Below are 19,150 nucleotides of genomic sequence, written 5' to 3'. Positions count from 1 at the left end.
AACAATCAGGCTGAATGTTTTAGTTTTCAGTTAGACCAGTCATAAACTCTTAATCTGTAGGGTATAAACCAAAGTTAAAATGGTAAGAGTTATAGTAGTGCGTAAACTATGTCTTTTCACACCTTCCTTCTGATCTATGGTGGCAATTCCTATACTCCTAAAATGCCCAGAATTTATTCCAAAGTAGTAAAAAGCATTGGCTGAGTCTGAAGAAAATGTTGTTACATTCTATTCTATTGTGCTTTTTAAAAATTTATTATACTTCTATCTATCTATAAATATCTAAAAATATCTATCTAAAAATATATGTATGTTTATTATATTTGAAGCTAGGCGAAATACAATATACCTAACAGTGCCTTGAATACTACCAGTTAAAATAATTTGAAATCCAAATACAAAGATTTTGTTATTTCTATTAATAACCATGAGTTGCTCAGTTACTTTCTTTATTCTGATCTCTGTTAGGTCATCAGTACACGGAGTTTCGTTTGACATTCCTTTTGACAAAGAGAAAAGCATTCCAGCATCTACTCCAAACAGAGGAATTCCCAGATCTGTGAGCAATGAAGGCCTTACAGGAAACATCAACCGCATGCCAAAGCATTCTAGAAAAAATCTGTCCTTCAAACCAGTAAATGGAGAAGAGGAGAATCAAGACATTGAAGAGGAAAAGGACGTGACAAAGGCCAATCAGCCTCTTAATGCAAATCAAAGAAATGCCAATGAGAGCAGACACTACAGGTTTCCAAATGGAGCTCTGCAAAACAGGGCAGTTCTGGATGATTTTGGCAATCAGATTGAGACGCCGAGCATTGAGGAGGCTTTGCAGATAATTCATGACACTGAAAAATCTCCCAGACTTCTCCAAACAGACCAAATTACAAATGGGTTCTTTCTTCACAATCGGGAAATGAGCATCTTGAATTCAAACATTAAACCAAATCAGACTACCCCAGATATAATCACAGACACTAAAGGTGCTCTGAGTCCCGTGACTGACAACACAGAAGTAGATACTGGAATACATGTCCCGTCAGAAGATATCCCAGAGACAATGGATGAGGATTCTTCTTTGAGAGATTACACTGTAAGCATGGACTCGGACATGGAAGAACCATCTAAATTTCTCCAGGATTACGACATGCGGGCTAGCAATCACAGAGATCAATTAAGTCCCTGTCCCAGCTCAGTAAGTACTAAATCACAGGCAGGCAGCAGTGCTTCTTCGAGCTCAGGGGTTAAAATGACCAGCTTTGCTGAGCAGAAATTCAGGAAGTTGAATCACACAGATAGTAAAAGCAGTGGAAGCAGTTCTCAGAAAACCACACCAGAAGGTTCTGAGCTGAACATCCCTCATATGGTTGCTTGGGCTCACATTCCCGAGGAGACATCTGTTCCTCAAGGAAGAGACACTACACAATTGCTGGCTTCTGAAATGGTACAGCTGAGGATGAAGCTAGAGGAAAAGAGGCGAGCCATTGAGGCACAGAAGAAGAAAGTTGAAGCTGCATTCACAAAGCAGAGGCAGAAAATGGGAAGAACAGCATTTCTCAATGTTGTGAAAAAGAAAGGTGATGGGGTATCACCTCTCCGAGAGGAAGCAGCAGGAGCTGAAGATGAGAAGGTATTCACTGACAGCAATCGGTTGAAAGAAAAAGAAACTCAGAAATCAGATGACCAAACTAGTAAGACTTCAGAATTAATAAAAGAAACCCCAGAAAATTCTCATAGCAAATGGTTAAAATCTCCTGCTACTTCTGGGGATGCTGAAAAGCAATGGAATCTAGCAAGCCCCTCGGAGGAAAATCTTAATGATGGAGATCTCTTAGAATATACAAAATCTATTGAAAAATTAAACTCTTCCCTACACTTTCTACAACAAGAAATGCAACGTCTATCCCTTCAGCAGGAGATGCTGATGCAGATGAGAGAGCAACAGGCTTGGGTTATTTCTCCTCCTCAACCTTCTCCTCAGAAGCAGATTCGGGACTTTAAGTCTTCTTCAAGGCAAGGGGGAACTCCAGCTCCTGTTGCACCTTTCTCACAGGAATCTCCTCGCTCTACACATCAATCTCCACAATCTTCCAACAGGAAGAATGCCTCTTTTCACATTAAAATGCAAAGGACTCCTAGGCCAAATGAACTGAAAATAACGCCTCTAAACCGTACCTTGACTGCCCCACGGTCTGTGGACAGCCTTCCCCGTTTGAGGAGGTTTTCCCCCAGTCAGGTTCCCATTCAGACTAGATCATTTGTTTGCTTTGGAGATGATGGTGAACATGTAAGCGAGCCTCAGTTAAAGGGAAATCTTTCGAAAGAAGTCAAGTCTACAGAAGAGGTAGCAAAAGAAGAAGGACCAAAATTGCCAAAACAGGGTGAGCAGAAGTTGGAGGAAAAGGAGATTAAGCCTATTGAATCTAATGTTTCTGAAGTATTATCTCAGCCTATCACAGAAACTGTCTGCCTCACCCCAAATGAAGATCAGCTAAACCAACCGATTTTACCACCTCCAGCTCCCAAAACAGCTAACTTAATTGAAGTTTCCCTGTCAGATTTGAAGCCACCAGAAAAAAGTGAGGTATCTGTTGAGAAATATGAAGGTGAGAGTGATAGAGAACAGTTTGAAGATGACCAGAAAGTGTGTTGTGGATTCTTTTTTAAGGTAAGAGAACTAGTGGATGTGTATGTCAGCTTTAAGCTTTGTTTAAATCTTTAATTGAAATGTGGATGTTGCTGATGATTGAAGTCAAAGCAGATAGTACTGCAACTCTAAATGTGCAGGCTTATCTTCTGGACTTGATTACTTTGGCATCATAAGAGTGGTGAGATTCTACCATATTGCAGTTCTGAGCATGTCAGAGTATCCCTTTCCATGCATAGTTATGGAAGAGTGCTTGGAGGTCTTGGTGAGGAAGATCCATGCTGAATGTAGAATTTTTTTAATATATGTTTTGGTGATCTTGATTAAACATGCTCACATCTCACCCTCACTTCCTCACCTCACTCCCGAATTTAACTGAAAGTTTTTGAAGTACATAACAGCCTGCATTTTTAAAAATTATTCACATTTTTGAATTGCACTTTGGAGAGCCTTTTTCCCTCTCTCAGCTGGCTAAGGAAGTATAAGTCTGCTGAGACTCCCTTTTGAAGTTTGTATTTGGGAGCACTTCTTGGAGACGTTTTATTAAAGAGCTGTATTCAGACAGGCTTTTAACTATAATGCATATTGTAAGACAGTGGTCTAGACTTATTTCCATCTTAGAATACCCCAAAATTTCGTGTCACGTATCTAGATGGACCTAGCTTGTCTGGAAGCATTCCTCAGTTCTAACAAAACACCTGGCTTGCTCAGAAGTTACTTTTATATGGTGCATAATTATTGGGGTTTGTGATAATTACCTTCATGTTCATACACGTAGACTCTTCCAAAGCTGAAAGAAGAAGTTTATGCTACGTGGGATCTGACTCAAAACTAAAATATCTCACTTAGCAAGTTTTCTCATATCAGTGTTAAATTTTGTGTGACTCAGGAAGGAAAAATTCCATTATGTAGTTTTTAACAGTCTTAAGAAAAATCTTCAAAAATAAACTTATTCCAAATACTGCAGGAGTATGTTAGGATACCCAGTGTACAGAATTAAGTGTGTGATGACTTAGCAAAATCAGTTGCTGGATTTAGAGATCTTAATATTTTTGGTCCTTTTCCTTCAAAAACGGTTGCTAGGACGATCAAAAGGCAGAAAATGATATGGCAATGAAACGAGCAGCATTGTTGGAGAAGCGTTTGAGAAGGGAAAGAGAGACTTTGCTTCGAAAGCAGCAGCTGGAAGCAGAACTAGAACATAAGAAGGAAGAGACAAGGTAAAACTACATGTCCTAATCCAAATGATCAGGAATGGTGAATGTAAAAATGTCTTCTTTAGTTAAAAGTACAACCTGCATGTCAAAGAATTGCATCTTAATATCCAAGTTATTCACTGCTGAGCCAGATGGGCAGAGGAGCCCAGCTGGCCCTGCAGGACAGCAGGTGGCATCAGTCTGTAGCTCTCTCAGGCTGGGAGCTGTGCTGGCCTGAGCACAGCTCCTCAGAGCACAGTTCTGAGGGAGCCTGTATCCTTCAGGGTTCCTTCTGCACAAATGCACAAGGTTCACTCAGTTTCAGCAATGAAGCTCATAAACCTGTGTTTGGTTTTATTAGTAGCAATATCCAAAAGAAGTTTAATCTCTCTGAAAATTGTTAAAAAATTTAAAAGCAACTGTCTCTTACTGGTGTTTGAGAACATTGAAGTTCCAAAAATCTGATGCCTGTGTTGTCCTCACTGTGCTAGCTGAAATGCCTTATTGGGAAAATTTCTACTGCTGAATTTTTTTGGTCTTTTTTTAGGCGCAAAACAGAAGAAGAACGTCAGAAGAAGGAGGATGAACGAGCACGGCGAGAATTTATTAAGCAGGAATACATGAGAAGGAAACAACTAAAGCTTATGGAAGACATGGATACTGTCATAAAGCCACGTTCCCTCTCAATCAAACAGAAAAAGCCGCGTCCAAAATCTATTCACAGAGATCATATTGAATCACCTAAGACACCAATCAAAGGTCCACCAGGTAACAAATGTTTACATGGAAAAAGAGTCTGTTCATGCTAAAACACCAGCTTGGGTTTTGGTCCTAACAAGCACGTGCGTTTATGAGAGTCTTGTGCTACGTTGAAACTGCACGTGTCCAAACTGCAAAGCAAAATTTGGCATAGATAATGGAAAGATGAATGTCACTTACCTGCTATGCATGCATGCATATATAAACAAACAAAAATGTTAGCTCTGAAACCCCAATGGAGGGACAAATATGTGTTGTAAGTTTCGTACACACCCATGTTTTCTTCACTAATCTCTTCTTGCACCTGTAGAGCTAAGAATGAATAAAAGTTGGGAGATAAGGGATCAATAAATAAAATGCTGACCATAAGGTAAGAATACTTAAACTCACACAACACAGACAAAATTAAAACTTGAAAGTTACTTTTATATTTCATGGTTTTTTCCTATTTTGCTCACCAGCTGCATGTATAGTTAAGAACATAGCAACACTAACCATGTGGAACAACTTAGCATTCTTTTGTATACAACAGAACTTGCAGTAATGGCTGGAAGATGTATTGTCAATTTACAATTAGAAAAAATAACCAGATTGCTCAGTGATCCTTTTTGTTACAGCCTTCTCTACCCTTGTTGTTGTGCTACATTTTCTCTGGCTGCTTCCCTCCATCTTCCAGTATAATTTAAAGTATATCCATAAGACCTTCCAAGAATCCATCCCAAGCTTTAAATTAAGTCTCTTAAGCTCTCTTTCAAGAGGACTTATTAACTTTAATTGCATCCTTTGGTTTGCATAGTGCCAATATTCCCATGTTCGTGCTTCCCATTAGTGCTTAGCCTGAGCCCATCCCCAGGAACTGCCAAAGGCTGGGTGACAGCAGGTGTTGACAGAAGTGCAGCACATATGCATGCAGGTATATCACGTAGAAAAGCTCTTAACTGACTTTGAGATGCTGGTGTTGGTCTGATGAACAGACTCTCCTACTTGCATAGGTTTATAAGTTTTAACTTTGTTTTTATCCAGGTTCACAGCTTTATCGTGTTTTTTCAGTATCTAGTCTTTCATTGGCATCGCTGAATACAGGGGACAATGAGAGTGTGCAGTCAGGCAAGAGAACACCAAGGTAAAGCTAAAATAACCATTTCATGTAATAAAATTTTGTAATCAGCTATGTAAAACTGGCATGAATTTTTTAGAGGTCGTGTATATATTGTGTACTCCGAGAACAGGTATGTTTTCCTCATTTGAGACGTGGATCGTTTCCACTGTCAGACATTTGGGAACCAAGCCATGGTCATTTGTTTTGCAAATTTTACCAAGTAAACCAGTTGGGCAGGTATAAATGAGGTCAAAACAAAATGCTGTTCACACAGCCTCTTTAATTCACCTGCTTGTATCTAAGTCTCAACCTTATGGATATTTTGCTAAACCTGTATGCTACATGCAACTACATAGCTGCTTTTCTTTTTTTAACTTAGAGGTTTATTTTCTGTTTGGTTTTTTTCTTTAGCAGTTGTACAGGGAATTATTGAATGCTCACAAGGACTTCAGCCTTTTCCAAACACCAGAATTAGTTATTTTGCATTAAAAACCCCCTGAAAGGAACAGAAAAAAATTAAATTTTTTAATACAAACCCCATATCATCATTCAGAGGAAAATCACTATTTCTGTGGACTACTTGATAATATTCAGACAAATACTATTTTCTTTGTATAAAAAAAGAAAAAGTAAAGAAAAGCAAACTAGGAGAAGGGGGTTGATAAGGAGTACTACATTTTCTGATATTGCCTGTTGTGTCTTCATGGCCACTACACATTATTCATCAGCTCTGACAAAGCTGCAGCTGGTTTCAGTTGACTTCCCAATTACCTTGATGTCTCAAGAACTGACTTTCCAGTTATTACATAAGAAACTTTCATAAATTATTCAATTAACCTCTCTTGTCATCTCTTAAAAATTAGTAGTTTTATTTGAGAGGGGGATTTCTTCCCGCTATATTAGCCATTACAAAAGCCTTGATGCTGCTCATCTACACAGGCTTTGCAGGAGATAACCCCAGTGTATGGAGCTGGAGTTGTACAGTGCTGAACTATGCTTTTAATGAGCAGTACATCTTCCTCAGGCTTTGGATTTGTTTAGGGGAATGAGACTTTTATAACATTATAAAAGCAACAGAGTTGAAAGAATTTTCAGTATCTTTCCAAACCCATGTGGTCACCTTGTCCACACATCACCATTGTTTTTGATGATGCCACTGAGAGAATCTCAGTGATACATTTGTCACCTTCTTCATGGAGGTGCTAATCACAAAAAGGTGTAGAATATATTATAAATTGAATTTTCATCTGCTGCTGATTTTACTGAAAATGAGCATGCACACAAATTTTGATATGATACCACTTTTTTTTTCCTTATTCAGTCCCTTTTTCTCACTTAGAAAACTTTCATTCCAAGCTGCAAATTTACCTGGCTTTTGCAGTGACCACAATCAAAAAATTTTAAATATCTTATAATAATTTAAGAAAACTGGACACTCTTGTTTAGACCTTCAAATGCAAAATTATCCACATTGAAGTGCAGCCTGAAGAATTACAGCACCAGAAGTTATTGTCTGTGAAAACAAAAACTAGAAGGGAAATTGTTTTGCTGTCTTAAATACAGCAGTTGTCACTGCCAGTTGTTGCGGTCATAAGTATAAATGAACCAGATTTTTATTTCATATTCATCATTCTATCAAGAACTGGTTTGTTCACTACATGAGATAACATTGGTTTGCCAGTACATGTTAAAAGTAACACAAATTTCCACTTAGTAATTCTGTTTCACAACCAAGAACATCTGTTAGGTTTCTGTCCCTCAGATGTAGCCCAAAAATTAACACATACCTCACCTAAAGACCAACTTCTTGCATCACTCAAAACACACTAAACATTGTGCACTTAGGTTTATAGTTTATAATTCAAATCATTGTGTTCTACCTTGCCTTCTTTTCATATCAGAAGGCTTCCCAGCTGAACATTGTGAATTTTTAAAATAGATTTTAAAACTAATGTTTAGGTCGGAATCTGTGGAAGGATTTTTATCCCCAAGTCGCTGTGGGAGTCGTAACGGAGAAAAAGATTGGGAAAATGCATCTACAACTTCTTCAGTCGCCTCTGCTACAGAATACACAGGTCAGTGGCAACAAGAGTCAGAAAAGTACCTGCCTATCAGTGGTTCTATGCATGAAAAGTTTTCAGTTACTTTGATTTGGTTTCCTAAAACTTGATTGAGTTTTACCCTTCAAAGTAGAGGCAAATAATACAAGGTTAACATTTTTAATCCAAAATAAAAGTACTGACTCAATAGCATTTGTGATAACCACAATAAACTGCAGTCAGGCTCAGAACAGCACATGGGCTGACACATCATTCTGAACTTCAGTAGTGTCTCTAGCAAGGCACAAAGTGTAGATATTTCAACTCAGTTTAGAACAGTTACAAAATTCAAAAATCAAATTGTAGCAGCAAACAGTCTTCTTAGTAATGCAAATATAAATATTCTGCGCTATTTGTTTCCTAACAGATGTTTTGTTATTTATTAAGAACTTTATGATCAGACTACTTATTCTTTATTATATTATGAACTAAATAATAATGGTATTTTCCTCCCTTTTCTCAACTATACCATACACGATACCGCCAAGACCTTGCATCATCAGGCTTATAAAAGCTCCACTTTTGCCAACCTAATATCATTTTGTTAGTGAGAAGAGTAACATAAGGTTAGGTATTTTCTAAGGTTTTTTCCCCCAAAGCTTAGACAGATTTAATCTTAAATTTAATTGATGCTTGCACATTACTTTCCTAATTGGTACTCACATGTTGGGTTTTTTTTAATGAACTTGAGCCAAGTACACAGACATTTCAGAAATTAAAACAAGAGATTTCTCCTTCAACCAGATGAATCATTTTACAGACAGAATAACCTGTCAAGTGTAAGGCCAGATCTTTTATCCCTGGTTCTGGGTGAAACATTTCTGGAATTCCAAAGAGGACAGGCAACAGTTACTCTAAGCACTGCATATGCCTCACTGTTATTCCTCACACCCTTGAAATAACGGGTGTAGGAAAAGAAAAAGAAAAACTTTGCTCTCTCCTGGACAACTGAAACTTTGTTTAGAAAAAGCAAAATGTTCTGTTGTTCATAGAAAAGGTCCTCTGAGAGAAAAAAAAATTACCGAGGCTGCCAATAATAATGAGTAAATTCAGTGACAGCTGAATGACATTTTACTTGTTTGTGAAATTTGTGGTCTCTAACCTTAATTCAGTATTATTCCTGGATTTGTGTTTCTATGCATGCAAAAGTTCCACACCAGAAGTGCTTCACATTCAAAGTAACTTGTTGGCTTATTGATTAATTTAGCTTATTTGTTGTTCCTTTTGCATAGGACCAAAGCTCTTCAAAGAACCCAGTGCTAAGTCCAATAAGTATATAATTCAGAATGCACTGGCACACTGCTGCCTGGCTGGAAAAGTAAATGAAGGTCAAAAGAAAAAGATTCTGGAGGTAAGAGTATTTTTCCCCTAAAAGCGCAAACACCTACGTCAAACCAAAGTCAAGCATTATGGAGACTCTAAAGCATAAATGCAGACACTGAAAGGAAACCTTAGAGATTATGGCAGCAGTCAGTGAAGGAATTGAGTAACTTCTGGGACTTGCTTCCTGTGTAGGCAGAAATGTTCTCCAGTGCCGTAGAAAGAAGAGCTGTTACTTTGTACATGCAGCACAGGGAGCTGAATTAATTCACATGTTTTATTAATAGTTATTGCTTGTTTTATAGGGGAACTTCAATATCTAAGCTGTCATAATTTGCTCACTAAGTTGTTTTCCCTTCTACATGGAGATCCTCAGGTTGGGAACTTTGGAACTAAAGCACAGCACCCTCATAAACAGAAAGAATTGAAATACAGATGAACAGAAAGAATTGAAATACATCCCTTCTAGGCTCTTCTCCAGTTTCCAAGCAGTAGGGCAAATTCAGGACTTTGTAGTATAGGAAGGTGCCTTCCAGTCTTCTCTCTTACACTGCTATAAACCTCTCTGAAAATGCACAGATATTGAAAAAACACAGGGACAGTTTCCAGGCAAAAGAAGTAACACAGAGTGTGAGCCTTGAGAGCTCAGACTTGAGAGTAACAGGACTGTTCCATTTACCAACTATGACAAATACAGCAGATTAACTGATATAAAACCTCACAGACACTTGGAATCCAAACTGAATTTCATTTCTGGAATAAATTTCACAGCAGTATTTCTTGCCCCTTCTGCTCTTCGTAGTCCTGCATCCATGTCTAGATGCTGCTTTCTCTGTCTTTCCAGACACTCTTTGGAAATACCCAGTCAGGAATCAGCACACACTCTTGCAGTTTAAGTAACTGGGAGCAAAATGACCCTCAGAAATCCCAGAAAAAAATAGCTGCACAAATGTCATGCTTAATTCAAGGATGAAGCATACATCACTTGATAGAAGCTGTATGTGTTCAGGGCATGTGTCCCATAGAAGGTCTGTTAGGTGGAATAGGAATCTGAAGATTTCAGCTAATTAAGAACTTCTGTTCAATACATTTCAACTGACTTCACGCTTTGACCAAGCTTGAGTGGATTTAGGGATGACTGAAAGTCCATTTTAGCACCAGAGGATCTTTCAGACATACCGAGGCACGTGTCAAGGTTCCTGTTCCCAAACTTGCAAGTCTTAAACCAACTTGATGAAATGGATGATGAAAAGAATTTTTATTTGGTCTACAAAAAGACTTTTGGGAGGCCTGTTCTCGAGGTACAACTAAACAAGTAGAGCTGAAATTGTCTAAAATTAAGTTTTGGTTGACAGGGATATCTACCCTATCAAAATTCAGATGGGTGAAGCTTAGCAAATTCTAATGATTGAAAAGAAGGTCTTTTAGTGGACAGAGTTAGACATAAGTTTCAGCTCTGGTAGAAAACTGATTCAAAATGAAATCTAATGAACTGAAATGTTTTATAATTACAATGCAAAATTCATATTCTGAATGTTTTTCTTTCTTTCTTTCTTCTAAAGGAAATGGAAAAATCTGATGCCAATAATTTCTTAATCTTGTTCCGGGATTCAGGCTGCCAGTTCAGATCTCTATATACGTACTGCCCTGATACTGAAGAAATCAACAAATTAACAGGAATAGGTCCCAAGTCTATCACAAAGAAAATGATAGAGGGACTGTATAAATACAACTCTGACAGGAAGCAATTCAGCCACATACCTGCCAAAACTTTGTCTGCCAGTGTTGATGCAATTACCATTCACAGCCATTTGTGGCAAACCAAGAGACCAGTAACTCCTAAGAAACTCTTACCCACCAAGGCATAGTAGATGGGAAAAAATTTGCTTGAGACAATTATGATAAACTTGCACTTCATCTTTACTGCCTATAGGAAATAGATTTCTAGTTGCCAACAAGACTCTTAGAACTTAAAACTGGACACCAAGTTCTATTATCATGTCCAACTGGAATGTAAACACAGTGTTTAGGAGTGCAGAAGATAACTCTTAGGTGAATAATTGAGTGATTACAGAAATGTTTGACTTGTGTGGAGATTTGTATGTGCTAATGCAACATATAGAGTATATTTGCTCTGTATTTTGATTAGATACACTGAAGCACTGAATGTTCCTCTTTAGTGACTCAAACTACATTTTTTTACATTGTTGCCTTATATGTTTGTATTTGTGCTTGTCTTGAAGTATTTTTCTTTCACTAAAGAAAAACTTCTTAATATTCTCAATACCATTGAACTTTGCATACTGACTTACAGTAAAGACTAAATGTATGTCATTGAATAACAGCCGATGGGTCTGTTCTCCAAGATCCTTACTGTTTGCTGTAACAAAATCAAGATTCATTCCCCTGTGTATTTATAATTCTTTTTCAATTCAACAGTACTGATTTGCTTATAAACTTAACAGTAAAGGAAAAACCTTTGAACTGCTTGAAGTTTTCTTCAAATGAATTATTTAACAACTCAGGGTAAAGGTGATGCAATTATTTCTGTTTCAGTAAGTTGCCATCTGAGATGTAATGACTGACCATGTGCATGTTCATAACATCAGTAAAACTCCAAGTTAAAAGATTTGGTAGGTCTCTGAAATGGTTTAAGCAAGTGTGCATTCATTGCTTTGCACTGCTGCAGCTGGAGAGAGAGCACACGGTCAGGTTCTGCGTCTTCAAGGAAGGAATAGGAACTCATGAAACATTCAGAACTAGATCCCTGATGTTGCCTAACAGAGCACTAAATATTCAGAAGAATCACAGAATTCACTGAGTCACAGATCTTTGAGAAGTCATGTATCTAATTCCCATTGATTTTAAGATCCAGGCCACTTCCTGCCTTCAGATCTGCCAACTCAGACTTGAATCAGTTTTCTAGGGAACAGACATCTGTTAATTTTCAGTGTGTCTTTGTGAATTGTTTTCTTGACACTAACAGGTGATGTCTTGTGACACAGCAATTTTTAAGTACGTATGGCAAAAAAGCCTAACTGACATTTCAGTAAATCTGTAACATGACCATTTGCAAAACCAAACTCTAGGCATATTTCAGTATTATTTATAAAGGGCTGTATTTTATTTCAAAACAGTGTTTGATTATTTTATAAATCATTATCCTGTTTCAGCGTTTGTTTCTCTTATAATTTGCTTTTAACATAGCACTGTTCTGAAAAGAAAAAAAGAAAACACAAACTTGAAGCCTCCCCTAAATCTGTGGCTATTTTGATAACATCGTACACCAGAAAATTTGTTGGGGGGGAGGGAAATCTCATTCTCAGGAAAAGACTTGAATGATTTGTGGTTCTGTTCTGTTTCAGTGTTGTGACAACTCCATTCACATAAGACAGTATTGTGCTATAAGTATGTAGTCCATTCAGTTTCATGGGAGACTAAAATGATGTTCATATTTCTCTCATTAAACTGCTTTGAGAGAAACTGCCTCACTACTACGATGTGCTCATTTACTTAGAGAAAAGATGCACAGGAATGAGATGTCATTAAGCAGTTTAGAACAGTACTTTTTTAAATTATTATAAGGCCTTAGGCATCAGTGCATCTGGATTATAAACATTTTCTCAAAAATGCTGTCAGTTTACTGTAATTTATGTTCTTATATTTATGTATATTTGTTAAAACTGTAAAAAAAAAAAGAAAAAACACTTTAAAATACATGTTTAATATGTATGTGGCTCAAAACTATTTGTGGTTAGCTGATTCCTACTGTTTGCATGTATATCACCAGGATATGTAACTCTTATAATTCAAGTGTATACATATTGTGTATATAGGATATAAATAATATTAAAACGGGGGGAAAGAGGGTTTGCACATTCTGCCTGTTAGACACTTCCTACAGATACCATTGTAGGAACATCTTGAATAACAATATGAAACTGTGTATAATATACAGTGATTCAAGAAACCAGGAGGTTGGAATTAACTGACACACATATGGTGAATAACTTCAAACGAAGTTTTATCATGGGAGGCTTTTTATTTCTAAAATCTGTTCTATGATTTAACTGAAGATTTGCAACACCTTAAAGACACACGCATCAACCTAATCAAAGTGAGCTTATACGTGACAGGAATTCTTTGAGTAATTTAAAGTATATCTGAATGTATTATGAAATTTGCATTTGTCAACAGGTTAAAGATTTGTGCAATGTCTAAAAGTAGAATGTGAATAATGCAGTTGAAAATTTCATTGCTCGCAGTATAAGGTTTTACTTAATACAGGAAAAGTAAAGCTAGAGATACTTTTCCTTTTTAAGCCTGCAAATTTTCTAATTACAGTGGATCTTTAGTTGGGATCATGTTTAAAAAAAAAAAGAAAAAGAAAAAAAAAAAAAAGAAAGCTTTCCATAAAGGCCAGTATTTATCACTGACCTTTCCAGAACACACTGGTGCTTTCATCAGGGGTATTATTATTGTTGCTACGACTGAATTGCCAAACTCTCGTCTTAGTTTTTGGAGCAGAATTTCATCTTCTAACAGTCATAATAGCTACTGAATTTTATTTTTTTTTAATGTTAGTATGACTGTTAGTTTTTATTATTTGGCTGTTTAAAGCCAAATTCAGCTATTTAATTTTGATTTATTGGGCACTGTTGAAAATTGTACAGTGTATTGTGTGCTTACTTGTCCACTTCTATGGAGCATAGCTTCCATATTTTTTCAAATGCTGTGCTGTAAAATATTGTCATTGCTACTTATGTGGTACAGTGTAGTTTTTTCCTTTCATTTAAATAAAAGCATGGCACCAAAATAACATTTTTTTGTTTTCTTGCTTACCTCTAAATAGAAACTAAAATTATTAAATGTTGACATTAAAGTTTAAATCTTGTTTCTTCTCATATTTCAGCAATGTGGAAATTGTAGGAAATATTATGCATCGTTACAATTTCTTCTTTTGTTTACTATCTTTGGTCATACTTCCATAGATAATCTAGATTTCTGATGTTATCAGAGGAAGGTTATTGAATAATTGAATAGGCTTCATATTTCATTTGTGAGGACAACAGGGTGTTTCCCTGTTCTCTTCAGAAGTGAATTTCACAATTTTAAGTCATTTATAAACTTTGGGGTCTGGTTAGCTTCCGTTTTTCCAAAGCCACACAAACTTACTGGTCAGGTTAAAAGGTTTGCTTCAGATTGAAAGGTTGTCAAGGAGAAGTCTTACCTTTGTCAAGGTCTGTATAAAGCATGTGTGTGACTTCTAGTGAAAGTTTGTACTTGCTAGTGATGCTGTCTTGAACAGAATACTACCAAAAAAATGAGCCTTTTCCAGATTTGTGAATTAGTAATTTTTCCAGTCCAAATCATGCCTTGTTTGGAGCTTTGTGTTGTCCTGCTGGGTTGCAGAGTAAGAGCAAGGACTTGAAGAAAGTGGCCATGACATCCCTGCACTGTCAACAGGCAGCCTGAGCTGCTGGGCTAACTTACACAGATAAAGAATCTTAGAGTTGCAGAGCTGCTTGAAGGGTAACTTCAAGAATACCAGCAACATGACAGTAGTGCTTTTAAAGCTGAATTGAAAGCTACTGTGGAAGAAAATTAATAGTTTTCCCTCCTCCACCTGAAAACTGGTTCTTTTTCAGGCAGCTCAGTCAGTTCCCTGTACAGCATCACAAACAGGCTGACACAAGCAAGGAATTATATTGGAACACAAACACACAGTTGCACCCAGTAAAGTTATTTTTTCAGTGGTGAGTCCAGCTCAACATTTTCATCTGAAAACAGTCTTTGTACAGATCTGCTTTAAAATTGACTTTGTTTTTCTCTATCTTTTGGCAAATAACACCGTCCCTGAGAAACTTCAGCGCGTGCCCTGATTAATTTGACATGACTGTGCTGTATGCCTGAATTTGTACAGAATTTCTGATTCAAAATTTGTGTCGCTTTGGGATCCAGTGTTGAGAGTTACGCTTGGAACAGAAGATTTTGGATCAATTGCCATACAAATATCATGCAAAAAAATTACTTTTGTTTCTCAAATCCAACTGTACTGATCAGATCCATGTCAGATGTCTTTTTTTCCAACAATTTAATAAAAAATACACAGGGCTAAACTTTAACTATTTAGATCTCTTCAAATAGCAAATTAGTATTTCTTTGCTGCCTTGCTACTAATTTAATGAGCTGAATAAGCAGCTTGAAGAATTGTGGCTATAAAGATGTATCTTGACAGTCACAGCCCTTTACAGCTGCTTTTATATTTTCTGGTTAAATAAATGAAAAACAGCAAAAGAAAAAAAATCCCCTATAAACTCTCTTATTCCAGGTGTAGATGGCAGGGGAAAAATATATATTTAATATGTACATTTTTGTACATTTATAAGAAATTTATTTTTAAAAGCAAAGAAATTTATTTTTAAAATTTATTTTTAAAAGTTCCATTTAGGTAAAAATATATTTGATTTGGGTTTGTATATGCATACATACAAATGCACATTTACTTTCAGACTTACTTGCTTACATAAATAAAGAATAGATGAATTCTTTACAAGATATAGGAGAATATTTATACAAGAATAAAGAATACATGTTTTATTTAGACAACTACAGCAATGAGTAAAACATGGTAGAGAAGTTGCTCCAAGTTATTTCCTTCTACCAAGAAAGAAAAGCAGCTCTTACACTCGAAGCCACTGCTGTAAGAGGCAAGGAAATATTCTACAACATGCACATTTCAGTACAAAGTCTTTGGGACATGGAGTCCTTTAATCAAATTTCTGAATTCAAGGATAACGCTGATGGATGATAGACAGAACTGCCACTGATCAGAAGAGCTATTAACCATCAGGATTCAAGAAAGGGCAGAAAACAGCCCAAATAAGGTAAGCATTCACTGAAAAAAAGTCACTTAAAACTGTCTCCAGACTCCTATTCAACATGACAACTTGATGTGTACAATGCTTAGGGGTAAATAAGCATTTCAATAACCACTGACAAATTTGTTTAAGCAAGATACGAAAAGATTTTTTTTCACATGTGTTTAAGTTTGCAGTTAATGGTACGTGAACTTCATGGGGACGTACTAAGTAATATCTATATGTGCTTTTATGTCACAATTAATGGAGCTTTGCAGAAAGACTAAAAGCTAATATAGAGCTTTCCATCACAGCAGCTCTGTCTTATTATTTCTTCATCATCACTGATCTAAATGTCTGCAGTACAAGACCTGGCAAGGCCCCACAAGCCTGCAATTATTTAAATTACTTGAAGCCAGATTATACTTTGGCTCAGTATTTTTCTTGTTTAAGCTACCTGAAACTGGAGCTATGGTGCTGACGTTAAGAATTCTATAGATTATGCAAGAATTCTGCTCAACTGTCACCTCAAAGTTCTGAAAATCCTTTCTTGAAATGAGTAAAATAAAAACTGTTTCAGAATAGAGTTTTGAACAGAATTTTTTCCTAAGTTTTTACAAGAACATGTAAATATAAAATATAAGGAGTTGAATGGCTCTGTTACAAGTACAGAAAATTGAGATTGGCCCATGTTTAGGGCCAACACACAGAATCACAGAATCAGCTGAATTGGAGAGGACTCACAAGGATTACTGAGTCCAGCTCCTGGCCCTGCACAGGACTGTCCCCAAGAATCACAGGCTGTGCCTGAGGGCATCGTCCGAACGCTTCCTGAGCTCTGTCAGGCTGCTGCTGTGACCACTGCCCTGGGGAGCCTGTTCAGTGCCCAACCACCCTCTGGGTGAAAAACCTTTTCCTGATACATAACCTAAACCTCCCCTGATACAAATTCAGGCCATTCCTCCATGTTCTGTCACTGTCACCCCAGAGAAGATGTCAGTGCCTGCCCCTCCTGTTCCCCTCACAGGGAAGCTGTGACTGCAGTGAGGTCTCCCCTCTGCCTTTTCTCCTTCAGGCTGAACAGACCAAGTGCCCTCAGCCACTCCTCATGGCTTCCCCTCAAGGCCCTTCACCATGCTCGTGGCCTCCTTTGGACGCTCTCTAATGGCTCAGTGTCTGTTTCACGTTGTGTCATCCAAACTGCCCCCAGCACTCGAGGTGAGGCTGTCCCAGTGAGGAGCAGAGCGGGACAATCCCCTCCCTTGCCCGGCTGGCTGTGCTGTCCCTGGTGTCCCCAGGACAGGGATGTCCCTCCGGGCTGCCCGGGCACTGCTGACTCGTGTCCAACTTGCCATTGACCAGGACCCCCAGGGCCCTTTCCACAATGCTGCTTTCCAGCATCTCATTTCTCACCTGCAACGTTTGTAAAGCAGTCACACAATTACTATTTTCTTTCCTGAAGCGCTCCAAGCACAGACTGCAGCGCCCTGTTTTGTCACTAGGCAATGCAGATCTCCTCCTCCACTAATCCTGATTTTCAAGCTCTCTAACACCCACACCCAAAAGCTTTGCAGTAATGAGTAGGGAGTTCAAAAGCAAGCTGAGACCATCCCAAACATGTTTCTATGCTTAAGTAAAGACCTGCAAACAGCCAGAGAACAAGATCTTCCATCCGCTCTCTTCCCATAGAATGCTACTATATGTATCTTCACCAAAACTTACTAATAGTATGATTGCCCCCCAAAGCAGGGCCACCAACTACTGCTACCTATTCTTCCATGTTTCTTCCTGATAGTTCTTGAAATCTCTTTCCAGAGTATAGGAAAGAGATTTGCTGCTTACCTGTGAAAGATCTAACATTCTGAGCAGGAAACAGAATTAATTTAAAATTCATAATTTTCCTTTCAGGTCCATAAGTGGGAAGAAGCTTTATCTTTCTAGCCATCCAGAGACAGTCTCACAGATTTGGTCTCAGGACTTCCATTAAAAACAAAGCAACTTCACAAAAGATTAGTAAACTACTGTAAAACCACTCTAAAATCAAGATTAAATTTAAAAGCCTACGTGTGTTTACCTAGAATTTTGTAGGTTAAACAAAGTTTTAAATGGACTTTTTGTATCTATGCTCAGTAATACATACCTCTCAGTTTAGACAATTAAAGTCATCTTGTTATTCCACACTCCCCCTGGTTTATCACCTCTGCTGCATCACATGTATTGGGAAACAGTTTCATTTCTACAATTATTAGAATTTTCTCTTAAGCAGCACCTCCAAAGGCAACTAAGCAACAAATAGTTTGGAGGTAAATAGAAGTACTCAGTGTTTTACCAGCAAATCCATATTCCTGGGAAGTGAAGCTGGGACTTACACAAAAGGAACCATCAAGTTCCACGCACACGTGTGGAACAGTCTGCACATGCCTGGCAGAGTCACTGCTGTGCAACCAGGCGCACTCCTCTCTGGACAGCCTTTGGGACATTTGTTTGTATTCCTCTTCAGAAAGAAGAGACAAAAAATAACACCGCTCCCCTCTGCCCTTCAGCAGATCCTCAGCAAAACAGTTAGTAAGTAAACTTGACCTCACTGATATTTTGTGAATGTGACAGAGAACCCTGTCCAGCTTCGGTCAACAAATCTGACAACCTTCCATGGATCTCTGATGCATAGTACACATGCTTAATTTTAAAAAAGCCAATAACTTTAAAAATGATGCATCAGATTGCCAGAAAATTGCCACCATCTCCATTTTGGCAGGGCCTGCCAGTGCCCTGCAGCGTATTCACAAGCACTCTGTCCAAGAGCTGTACTTGCATTTTAACATCTCACCACTACATATAAACACAGAGCAAGTCACCGTAATGACTCTAAGGTGCCATAATCTTTTGACAATTACAAAAATGTAACTGAAAGTCAGACTATACATGAATACATCTTCATAAAACACAGGTATCCCACATATATACATCAGATTTCTATAGAGAATATATGCTTCGCTCATATAACACCTCATGAAGCAGATGACAGCCTAAGCACACCAAAACGATCCCTGGCTGACCTGAAACGCCGCAGCGCCTCATGCAGCCCTCAGAGGTGCTGCCAACAAGCCTCAAGCCCGCACCGCAAGAGCAGAAACCCGGCGGCAGACGGGCAGGGCCGCTCCCGCCCTGCTCGT

General features: G+C 37.9%; 1 protein-coding gene across 4 annotated transcripts in view; it reads left to right on the top strand.

Moving 5' to 3' along the window:
- CAMSAP2 (calmodulin regulated spectrin associated protein family member 2) overlaps positions 1-13,933 on the top strand; it is an 80,867-nt gene extending 66,934 nt beyond the window's left edge. For 2 of the 4 annotated variants that reach the window (XM_038143831.1, XM_038143829.1), the window contains 7 exons: positions 469-2,665; positions 3,728-3,864; positions 4,388-4,608; positions 5,623-5,722; positions 7,658-7,773; positions 9,030-9,148; positions 10,680-13,933. In XM_038143831.1, the coding sequence (XP_037999759.1) occupies positions 469-2,665; positions 3,728-3,864; positions 4,388-4,608; positions 5,623-5,722; positions 7,658-7,773; positions 9,030-9,148; positions 10,680-10,985 (3,196 nt within the window). In that variant the 3' untranslated portion in view covers positions 10,986-13,933. The remainder of the gene's footprint in view (positions 1-468; positions 2,666-3,727; positions 3,865-4,387; positions 4,609-5,622; positions 5,723-7,657; positions 7,774-9,029; positions 9,149-10,679) is intronic. The other 2 variants (XM_038143832.1, XM_038143830.1) reach the window with 2 other exon arrangements.
- The last annotated feature ends 5,217 nt before the right edge of the window (positions 13,934-19,150 follow it).

The sequence above is a fragment of the Motacilla alba genome, chromosome 8 (genome assembly GCF_015832195.1).
Source record: "Motacilla alba alba isolate MOTALB_02 chromosome 8, Motacilla_alba_V1.0_pri, whole genome shotgun sequence".
Taxonomy (NCBI): Eukaryota; Metazoa; Chordata; class Aves; order Passeriformes; family Motacillidae; genus Motacilla; species Motacilla alba.
This window is presented reverse-complemented; position numbering and strand designations above follow the sequence as displayed.